This window comes from Carassius auratus, chromosome 4 (assembly GCF_003368295.1).
Source record: "Carassius auratus strain Wakin chromosome 4, ASM336829v1, whole genome shotgun sequence".
NCBI lineage: Eukaryota > Metazoa > Chordata > Actinopteri > Cypriniformes > Cyprinidae > Carassius > Carassius auratus.
This window is the reverse complement of record NC_039246.1, coordinates 13098861-13111318: the sequence shown is the minus strand read 5'-3', so window position 1 is coordinate 13111318 and position 12458 is coordinate 13098861. Positions and strand designations below refer to the sequence as shown.

At 35.2% G+C, this 12458-nt stretch overlaps 1 protein-coding gene across 2 annotated transcripts in view; it reads right to left on the bottom strand.

Moving 5' to 3' along the window:
• The window catches only part of srgap1b (SLIT-ROBO Rho GTPase activating protein 1b), a 33900-nt gene extending 28009 nt beyond the window's left edge, over window positions 1-5891 (bottom strand). Inside the window, exon 1 of one of the 2 annotated variants that reach the window (XM_026227375.1) lies at window positions 5203-5891. In XM_026227375.1, coding sequence (XP_026083160.1) covers window positions 5203-5269 — 67 coding nt within the window. In that variant the 5' untranslated portion in view covers window positions 5270-5891. The remainder of the gene's footprint in view (window positions 1-5202) is intronic. The other variant, XM_026227367.1, reaches the window with a different exon arrangement.
• Window positions 5892-12458: the final 6567 nt, after the last annotated feature.

Below are 12458 nucleotides of genomic sequence, written 5' to 3'. Positions count from 1 at the left end.
ATAAAGCCAACAACTGAACATTTTATGATCCGATACCACAATTTGTTCTTAGCCCATTTGAACAGCCTACAGATATTATATATATATATATATATATATATATATATATATATATATATATATATATATATTTAAAAGAAATTATACTTTAAATATTTTTAAAAAATTATCAAATTTATCATATATTTTTTATTTATTTTTATTATTTTAACATTATTTTAACATATTATATTATATTTAACCTGTTAACTGTCACTCACGTTTTTGAAGATAGACATTAATGTGCATGATACAAACATACATTTTTATAATTCATGACTGAAAACATTTTGTAACATGATTTTGATGTGCCATTTACATGGTAATGCAATGTCTGATTTTAAAATGGGTTTTGAAGGATGAATTTTGAGATTTTATGTTTTCAAGTGATATATAACTTCTGATGATTTCTAAAATGTGATAGAGAAAAAGGCAACGAGGAAGTCTTTTTTTTAAACAAAGGTCAAAGCTCCTTTTGTAATGTAGATTTCTGAGGGTGCACTCTTGTCATAAATTCATCTATTACTTTTCCTACATAATTTTTAACAAAAAATATTGGTAAAATATATATTTGGGAGTCTTAGACCTTTCCAACGATATATAGTTTGTCAAGATTAGATTAGATTTGATTGTAATATAGTATAGTCAACGTAGGCGTCCCGTATACGGGACGGGGTGACATTTAACAGGTTAAATTCCAATTCTTATTTATATTTAATTCTATTTATTATAAAACACTATTCGTTTAATTTTACTTATATTTACATACATATTTATTTACATTTTCCCCAGTTAAGAATGTCCCCAAATAACCCTAAAAGGAGAGGTAACAATTTATTTTCCTGAAAATATAAGTAATCACACACACACCCAATTCCCTGCAAAATATATAAACTAAAACGCAGTAAAGTTGCAGGTTTGCAGGTCTATATAATCTGTGTAGTTTTCAGCTAGTGTTTAAACAGAGCCGTTCCACACATAATGGCACTTTCATAAGATCAATCTTTAACTATAAAAGAAGCAGGTCGTTTCTCGTTATTTCATACTGGAAAAACCCAAAGTTCATCATTTATGTGACACAGTGACACGAACAAGAGGATGTGGGTGATTAAAACCGCTTTCTTCCTTCAGCATGACCATTAAAAATAAATAAACTAAAAATCATCAGTATCATCTGGCATTATTTCTATGAATGGCTGCTGAATTCTGGTAAATCTGCAGTATAATGCTTCCCAAAGCCACTAGAAATATTCCTTTAATCTGTACAGCCCGTTTTATGTCACTTTGCATTTACTCTGAACATTTATTGTGAGATATTTGGACTCTCTCGGCTCCTTCTCTGGGACTCTGAACAAAGAGATGAAATGTCTTGTAGCGGAGTGGATCCCCTGAGCCACTATAAATCTGATTCATACAGTCACTCTCGGCAGAGGAAGTACACCAGCGAGTCAGTCTGCGGCCTCGGACGATGATGTGTATCTGAGTGTTTGTGGCTTTGGACTGGACGGCAGCCAGAAGTGCAACCCGGCATCAAATCTCATGAGAATAATGGACTAAAACACAGCATTATAGCAATGTCATGCTGTAAGATATCAATTCATTCTTTACTGTCTTTCATTTTGTGGTTATAATCACACGTTGGAAAAGATTAAGCCTTGCATGATAACATACTGGACGCATAATTCATACACACACTAGCTATCACTGGATGACATGAGGATGGGGTTTACAATAGTGTTTCTAGTCGTATGCATTAAAAAACACAAGCTCCCTACAGGACTGAAAAAGTCACCCGCTCGTGTGCCATTTCATGCTGATGAAGCAAAAATACTGAGGAATGCGCATGCAACAACACACACACATACACCAATGTTTTCCACATTAAACTGACTCACTCTGGATCAGGGTTAACTAAAAACCATAAAAACATTTGCTCTACTTGAAATAAGTAGCCTACATGTTAACTGAAACTGTATTGATATATAGATTTAAAAAAAACTACATTTATTTCAGGTAGTTGCCATGCAGGGTTATTGAATTCAATGGAAATGAAAACTGAAACTAAAACCATGAAAATAATAAAAATAAAAATAATATTGTGTTTAATAATATAATAAAATACATAAAATACTACATGCAGTGTGTGTGTATGTGTGTGTGTATAAAAGTTTATATATAATCTATCTTATATAAACTATTATATATAAACTAGATTATATATAGACTATAGTGGCATTGACAACACAACAGAACTACTTAACCTTTAAATATATTAAAATAAAAACTAAATGAAAAAATAACAAAGATATAAATAACAAAAACAAAACAAAAAACTAAAATAAAATTCATTTGAATTATCATAAATGTGTAGTTTAATTTGTGTGTGTGTGTAGATGCAGACACAGTCAAGGTCATGTGCCTCTCTTTCCTTCTAACTTCCTCCCTTAGAGAAAACCATTTCCTGTTCGGACACTGACAAACTGGAGCTGTTCCCAAGGACATTATATTTTTTCACACAGAAACTGTTATTTTCAATTCTGATAAAAATTCAAGCAATCACATTTACACATCTGTGCTCACAGAACACATTTCACTGCAGCAATTTTAATCAATAAAAATTCAATAAGGCACGTTTGAAAAGCAAACAAACGTGCGTCTGTAAGATCGGATAATAACAGCGCTGTCCCTTATGACCAGAAATCACTCATCTGTCTCGATCCATCCTTACTCACACTACTGTATGCCACACACACGGCCGTACGTGCGGCCCATACTAAACAGCACTGCTGCGGCAGGAGGATTCCCTGATCTTGCTCCCTGACACACACACACAGATACCCATCGTTCCCAATTGGACATTCACACACACTGGTGGTTGAGTATCCATGGAAACATGTACAATGCAAGAGCCTGTTGTCTGTTGAAAGCAGAGTGTACCTTTGTGCATGTGCACACAAACCTACATTTGACAACCAGAGCCGGCCATATGTTCATCCATCTTAGCCACGCGTGCGCTAACGCAGCGGCCCCAATACTACACCGATCTATCAGCATGTTGCCTAGAGACCACCCTCACCCGGACCACCATTGGCCAATAGCAGCGGAGACAGCAACTCGGTTCCTTACATTTAAATATCAGCATTAGGTAAAGCAAACCTATGCTTTTCCTATTCCAGCTTTTTTCAAAAACATTTTTCCATTTTTGAGATCTAAAAAAGACGTACAGCTTTGACTGACTACAGCTGGAGTGCTGGAGACAGGGGTTTGCATGAAGCCCCCCCCCCCCCCCCCTTTCCATTTCATCGATTACACACTGTTAAACGAGTGTGCATGCACAAGTGAACGCCCTGCTGTAAGGGCAAACAAATGATGCAGGGTGGACTGTATATGTTATTATGTTGATAAGACATGTATTTAAGGATAAGAAGCATGCATTTTCATAATTCCCTCACTTAAGCCTCTCACTTCCTGCTTTTTAAACATGGTAAGATTTTCAACATGGTAGCTTGTTTCTAGCTAATTCAAGGTGGTTATCAACTGGTGAAATAGTCATCTAGAGCTGGTATGTCCAAATGATAGCTGGTTTTAAGCGGTTAGATATCTAGTCAAACAGATAACAGACCCGAAACCCATCTTAATCCCCTTGAGACCAGTAACCACATTACTTATACAGTCTGGACCATCTTCACTTTGTATAATCAGCTGACTGCTGGTTATTAGCTGGTCAACCAGCTACCTTGTTCCAAAACTCATCTTGACCACCAGCAGGTTGGTTTTAAGCTGGTATTAAGATGGTTGACCAGACTCCATGTTGACCAGCTGGCTATCGTCTCCTCAACTAGGTGTCATGCTCCAAAACTAATTTTAAACAGCTTAATCTGGTTGGTTTGTAACTAAGCTGTTTGACCGGCTGCCATGTTACAAAATTAATTTTAACCACCTTAACCACCTTAATCTGGTTGTAGCTAGTTATAAACAGGTTGACCAGCTGCCATGTTGTTAATACCATGTTGACCAGCTGACTGCTTATATCTAGCTGGATATTAGCCAGCTATTTTCTTCCAAAACTAATTTTAACCATCTTACTCTGGTTGTTTTCTCACTAAGCTGTTTGACCGGCTGCCATGTTACAAATACCATCCTGACCAGTTGGTTATGATCTCTTCATCCAGCCACCATGTTCCACAACTTATCTTAATCACATTAAGCAGGATGGTGTCTAGCTAGAATTAAGCTGGTTGACCAGCTGCCATGTTGTAAAAACCATCCTGACCAGCTGGTTATCACTTCGTCAACCAGCCACCATGTTCCACAACTTATCTTAACCACATTAAGCAGGATGGTGTCTAACTAGTATTAAGCTGGTTGACCAGCTGCCATGTTGCAAAAACAATCTCGAACAGTTGGTTATCATCTTGTTAACCAGTTATCATGTTCCAAAATACATTTTATCCACCTTAGTCTGTCTGGTTTATAGCTAAACTGGTTGACCAGCTCCAATGTTGTAAATACCATCTTGACAAGTTGGTTATCATCTTGTCAACCAGCTACCATGTTCCACAACTCATCTTAACACATTAAACTGGATGACCAGTTGTCATTTTTCAAAAACCAACTTTATAGCTGGTTGCTTATTTGCAGCTAGTTCTTGAATCAGATACTATAATCCAAACCCCATCAGAAAAACCTTAAGCGGACTGACCAGATATTATGATGCAAAAGTCATACTGACCAGCTATTTGGTTTGTAGCTGGTAGTAAGACACGTTGCAAAAACCATCTTGACCAGTTGGCTGCTGGTTTCTAGTTAATCCAGCAGGGTCAATAGCTGGCTGACCATTAACCATGTTCCAAAAACCATCTTGACCATTTTGATCTGCTTGGTCAAAGATGGTTAACCACCTTTAACCAGCAAAAGAATACAAGAAACCACTTACCTCGTTTTAAAACACACCCACCAGATTAACAATTTCAAGCAGAACAATTTAATGTTTTGAGAATCAACTGACACAAAACAGGCAGCAATAATGCAACTGAAAGACCTTATGAAATATTATTTTTGTCAACATGTTGTAAATTTAACGCATGCACAAGGTTCGTATTAGATGCATCAGACGAGAGTCCGTCTCCAGGTGCCCATCAGGTGCGAGAGTGTTCTTCTTACCTTTCACTTGGCTCTCATACTCCGTAATGATTTCCTTTTCCTTTTTGCTTTTCGTCGTGTTAGACATGACGCCTGTGTAGTCCAGATCCGCTTGTCCCTTCTGTCTGAAACCTTTCTGCTTCTCCGAGACGCGTCCCTACTGTGCCCGATGCGTCATATCTAACCAGAGGTTCAGTGCGTGATCCAGCTGCAGGAAACTGTAGTCCGTAAAGCAAAGTGATGACACTCAACCATGCACATCAACGATTATTGGACCTGCACGGTACAACAAGAGCCATGAAAAGTGGCACGTGAACCACAGGGGCGCGTCGTTACAGCCGCATCGCCAGACGCGCAAGAACGACTGGAGATGCAAGTGGCCGCATAAATATAACGCACAGGTTGAGTGCGCACGAGATAAACACGAAAGCTAGAGGAGGCACACACCGTTTCTCATCTAAACTCAGTCAAAAGAGTGAGAGAATCTCATTGTGTATGCAATAAATAAATAGATTAATAAAATCGTTAGGTGTGCGTGTTTCTTATGCGCGCGCTCTCACACTGCTGTCAATTGGTGGGCGGGTTGGGGCGTGAGCTGGGTGTGCGTGTTTGTGTTTAAGACACAAAATTGACAGTCACTCTATTTTAGGAAACATCTAATCGAGTTGTTCACTGTCCTGGTCCTTGAGAAGCCAATCTCTGAACATTTTGGCTAGTTCTTCATTTAACACAGCTGATTTGTATCATCGGCTTATTAGCAGAGACTACAAGACCTGAACTGGGTGTGCCAGATAACGGAGAAAGTCAAAATACTGTAGACCTAGACTGAGATCAACTGGACTAGATTTGAATACTTAACAGGGTTTATTGGTTAACTTGTGGCATTTGGCTATGGAAACACGAAATACGATGATATAGTGGACCTAATCAAAAAGTGAAATTTACTTTAAATTTCCGTTGATATATTTTAATTTATATATTTTATACGACGCGTTATAAATTTATGCATCACAAAAATATATTATAAATAACGTATAAATGTAGTGTTTTGTTTAAACTTATTTAATGAATCATCTAGGGGCGCCAAACGATGACGCTCAATCGACTGCACTAAAAACAAAACACTGAGGCAAATATTTTAAAGTCCAACCTGAAAGTCATTGAGCTATTCGCACACCGTCCAAATGTATTATTCAGTGCAAATACACGATGCCAGCTCTGAGGTGAACGGAAACACCCAGGAGCCTTTCTGTAGAAAGAGCCAGTCTGACTTCTGCTGGTGCAACTCTGCAAGTACAGAACAGAGGAATAAATTACAATGAAAAGGCTTCTCAATGACTCCCCCATTCTTCTCTTAGACATAAGTGGTTGAATGGTGTAGGAGGCTCTTTATCGGTCACTTATTCACCCTCACACGAGACAGCGTTGCGCCGTCAGCAGGGGGAGACAGAGAATACAAAATCAGGACAAATTCAGTGACACACTGATCTCATGTCAGTTCATAGAGCATACAGAAGGGCCGGTGAGTAAAGGAAACACTTTGCATTTACACACACACACACACACACACACACACGTCTCATTGGTCTACATGATAAAATAAGTCAGATATATATTTATTATTTATTTGTATATTTATTTATTTTCATTTTGAGTTTTTTTTATCACTAAAAAAATTACAGTGCTGCAAGGAAAACCACCCGGTCAGGACACAATTAAAAACTTAATCAGCACAAATCAGTACCACAAATAGTACAATGATGTATAGATAGATTTCAGATAGATAGATGTGTTTACAGTGATTGGCCTTAAAAATGCAGGGAAAAAACACACAAAAGGACATGAAATTCTTCTTCTTTAATTTTGGGATGAAATATGACCCAGACATATCTTGTATAATTCAGTTACTAAAGTAAAATATTGTTAATTTGAATGGAATTATTGTAAGAAACCTAAGCATTTCAATTGCAAAATGGACTGCAACATTTTAACCTAATTAACTTGCTCTCTTTCCAAAAAAACATGTATAACAACAATCTCATTACCGTTTCACATCAACAGGTCACGACATAGGTTACGGAAGATAAAGCTGTGTGTGTAGTAATGTTTATGAGACTGAGGATATAATGTCTCTCATATGACACTGATTCAATGTTTCAAAACATTGTTCAAATACCAGAACAGTAAGGCACAAGAACAGTTTCTTCCCCCAGGCAATCTACCTCATGAACACTTAAATGTTCCCCATTTATGCTTATGCAAAAAAATGTGCAATATCCTTATATTTATTTGTTACCCCTCCATCCTACTACATCCTGCATCTTATTCAATCCTATTCCAATATCATTTATAGCACAATTGTTTATACACTTATTTATTCGTCTAAAATTATTATTTTTTTGTCTGTGTGTTGTTGTCTCTGTGTACTGGAAGCCTGTCACTAAAACAAATTCCTTGTATGCGCAAGCATACTTGGCAATAAAGCTCTTTCTGATTCTGATGTTTACTGCATATCTACTCCGTTATGAATTACAGAGGTCATCTGACATCACCAGAACAAGGAACAAGTGACATTACACACTCACACACACACATGTACTGTAAGCCATGGCAGTCCAGGAACTGTATATCTGTTCCAATCACTGATCACGCCCTCACTCTAACGATGTGTTTATGGGCACTTAGACTTATTTTTAGACTTCTGAGGGTCATTTTAGATGATTTTAATGGACTCTATATTACATTCCTGCCTAATATTTGTAACAGTTTCTCTTGGGTATTATAAAAAATGCTTGGTTCTATATGTCTTGTGGCCACTCCACTAATCCCTGCAAAATGTGCATTTGGAGTCTTAAAATGCATGGATATCTTTGCATTAGATTTAAATGATTGAAGTTGCATTTATTGTAAATAAACACTTTTTTTTCTAGATTTTTAATAAAACAACAAATTATCTGGTCAAAATTACGACATTAAAATTTCAAATGTTAGTTGGATATAATTCATTTGATGAACTACTCTTCATCTTCACAAACTGAAGTGCTTGCAGATGCCACTTGGTTTGATATTTCATGATCTAATGCAATGAAATTCATATATTTCAAGCAAAGCTTTAGTATGTCTCTGGATCCCATTCCAGATCCATGTTGGAGAACTCCAGACCTGTTTTCCACATGGATGAGGACATACAAATGGAGCAGATTGGATCAGTTATCTATAAATCAAGAGGTTTCCTGTAAAAGCAAAATGCTCTTAACCTAAATACCATGTTTGGACATGGGAAAAACATTTGAAGCATTGAGTCAGTAATTACACCGCTCTCATTACAGACAAACAACGGACATAAACGTTTCCTCAAGTGCTGACTTTCCCGCAATTTGTTCTCTTCTTTCTTTCCAGCATGTTCTGTTCCTGTCAGAAAGGGGCGCTTAAAATGATGATGCCAATAATTTGATTTCTTCTTTGGTGCTTTTATTTGGTCTCCAAAGCGACAGGTTCACCCACGCACTGGCAGACCTGCCAATCACATGTTGCTGCGGTCTATGAGTTGTGTTTTTGAAATGTAAGTTATTATTCAATAAAAAAACATTTAGAAAAATTTAAGCTTGGTGCATAACCAAGGTGTCAATGCCAGCAAACAAAAATGTTGTGTGTCATAACCAGTGAAGCACGTTAAGTTTGAATATGATTCATCATAAAAATAAATATCATAAAATAAATATAAAATAAAATAACAAAATAAATTATTTATATTTGTTTAATATTTTAAAAATACAATATAAAATGACATCAATTATATGTAATATAAAATTCATAATGCAGAAAAATATTTATTATTTGTTGTTTATGTATGTAAACACTTTAAAAGTTTAGCGTTGGTAATATATATTTTAAAATGTTTTAAATGTTTATGCTTTAACAGTTAAAATGTGCTCAAGGTTACAAAACAACACAAAAATGCACTGAAACAGTAATTTTGTGAAATTATTATTACTACAGTTTTCTATTTTACTTTAAAATATAATTTATTTTAGTGATGGCAAACCATTTTTTCATAGATAACTGATAACTGATACTGTGGAGTTTTATAAAGGTCAGTCTCGTATCTTCAGCCCTGACTGGAAGTAGTTCCACATCCCCTCTTTCACCCATTTCCAGCTTATTAATATTGTAACCTCATGAACAATATCCCCATTGCTAGCGGGCGGACTACAATTAAAGCCCACCGTCTTCAATCTCAGCTGCCATGACAACAGGGGTCAAGAAATCCCATGTAGCTCAGCAGGAAGGGGCCATATCGCTCCGTATCGCTGTTCTCATCACTGTGTCAAGACTTTGGCGACAGAATTCACAGGAATGCTTAATGAATTACATATGATGCATCACATGAGGCAAAAAGACATAAATATAATGAAGTTCATAGAGTGCATTGAAAATGCATTGTTATTTACCAGCAGAGGGTGCCAGGACGTTTTCGACATGATGAAGCCCTCAAACAAACCCACTGAAATAAATAAATAAACTATTAAATAATTGCATTAAATGAATGTGGAAAAAGGAAGGTCACCCACATACAGTAGATGTGTCTGGTGATTGTTCGTCACGATGAGGAGATTTAGAGCATCAGCTTCAGTCATGAAGTCTGATAACTCAATAAAGCAAAAGGGATTAAATATTATGATCGCAAAAACATAATTAGTGTAAAAAAAAGGAAATAATAGCATAAACAGGATCAGTATTGACTGAAATGTATATTATTTTCTTCTTCTACTGATTAGTCCATAGAAAGGTGGAAGATCTTATAAAGGTGAGAAAATAAACCTTAGTTCTAGTAAAAAGATTTGCACACAATCTTTCAGTGAAACAGCGGCTCAGCAGGAAATTAAAGTGGAAAAGAGGGATAAAGTTGAGGGCCGAGGTCAAGGTTTTTTGGTTTAGTGCTAAAATAAACGAGCACAGCTCTATCTCACAGGTAGAAACTGAGAGAGACTCAAATCTCTCCTCAACAGAAAGGTCCAATTTACAACAGAAAATTGGTGCGCTTTGACATTAAATAAGTGATGTAACGCGGCCCGAATTTAAAAGTGACTTTTAGAAATAAAAGTTTTGACTGGAGAACAGAAAAAAGAAAAAAAGAGTTTAAAATAATATATGCTCATGTCATAAAAAAATCGGTTTTATTCCTTCCTTCCTAAAGCTGGAGATGTGTCAGTATATTTGGCTGCATTTACACTGCAAGTCTTAATGCACAGAACCCATCGATTTTTTGACCATACCCTCGGTTTACACGGTTTACGGAGTTTAGACCCAACTGGTATCCGATATCTTTGTTTATATTAATTCCTCTCTAAAATGATCATCATTGGTCGCTTTACTATGCACATGGTATATGCTTAGGTTTTTAACGGCTGTGCAATTAAAATGATTCATACATTATTATTTCCCAACATGGACAACAGCTGTTACAGATGTTTTGCAGCACAAAATCTGACTGAATAAAGATAAAGACCAGAATTAACAATATATTTCAGTTGTTATTTTATCTATAGCTTGTTAGAGGTAGAATACTTTGGTGAAATAAAGTAGCACCGAGATGACATTTATTTAAATTAATTTATTTGAATGAATTAACGAGACACACACACACACAAACACACAGAGAGAGAGAGAGAGAGAGAGAAAGAGAGAGACAAGCTTGTGAACAAGTTAGCACCTTATTGCTAAGAAATATACTGTAGCTTTTAATAGAGAAAATGTTGTAGCCTATTAATAAAATTCACACGCCAATTATATTTGTTTAACAAAAACATAAAAAGATAAACAGTAAAAATTGTTGAATGTGATGGAACAAATAAAGGTTAATCAAATTAAACTCATGGATGAGGACTGTCTAAATAAAACTTACTTGTGTTTCTATGCAAAAAAATTATATACATATGATCTATATACGTACATATATTTCAACAGTTTTAATCAATAGATCAATATTTAAAAATCATTTATATAAAATTTATTTAAACTAATTTATATGTATTAATATTTTTATTATTATTGAAATATTTAAATCAGCTGTCGAACTGAATCAAATTGAAAACTGGTAATTAATTAATTTAATCTTAAGTTTATTGTTATTTTTATTAATGTGATTTATTAATATTTTAGTAAAGAATAACTATATAATAAAACGGATAAAACGTAATTATTTAAGCTGTAATTTTTTTATTATGCATGGTACCTGTGGGTATTTCTACACTCAAAAGCTGTTATGTGATGTGGTATCCATGGCAACAGATGACCGTATGGAGTCTAACAACCGGTCAGTCAGTCAAACATTAGTGCCCTTTACATGATGTATCGTCTCACCTGAACTGTGCAGTTGTTGGATGATTTATGACTGCTGCTCCGTCCTCTCATTTGCATTTGAGCGTCTGGAGGGAGCCGTCTGTTCAGCAAGATTTGTTTGTTTAAGGTCTGGAGTGTTTCAGATTGTCTGCGACCTGCTGGGGTCAAAAAGCACAAGGGTTAAAGTTCATTCACATACTGGCCTCTCTTTCTGAAATTGCCAGTGACCACAGCTGCTTATTAATGGATGAATCTATCACTGACACCAGCTGACCTTCAGATCAACACCACCTCTGCATTCCTTCACAACATAAACAACTTCCTCCAGGAGACCCAAAATAATAACACACAATAAAAAACTATGAAGATTGTTGAATGTGATGTACCTGAAAACTAATTATTTTCACAGTTTTGAATCAGTAAATATTTGTTAAAGAATATATATTTAATAAATCTTCTATTATCATTGTCATCATCATTAAACATTTTATAATAATTTATAACAATTAATTCAACTGTTTGTAATCAATGCAAGGTTTAAAATCGTTTATATTTAACATTAAAAAATTTTATCTAAACCAATTATTTAAACATTGTATGTATCCCATTAAACATTTAAACAAATTATTTTAACTATTTTTAATTAAATTTAATTAAATATTTTATATTTAAACATTATTATTGTTATTTAAAATAATACTTTATTCTGTTTTGATTAATACTACAATTATCAACATTTCTCATGCATTATTTCTGCACTTTTATTTCTTCACTGAACTATTCAATATGTTTATCCATATGTGCCTTTTGTATAATAATAATAATAATAATAATAATAATAATAATACAAAATACAATGCAAATCATCAAAAAATACACAAGTTAGTTTGGTTACACTTTATTTTAAGGTCCAATCCTCGCTACCAACAAACCAT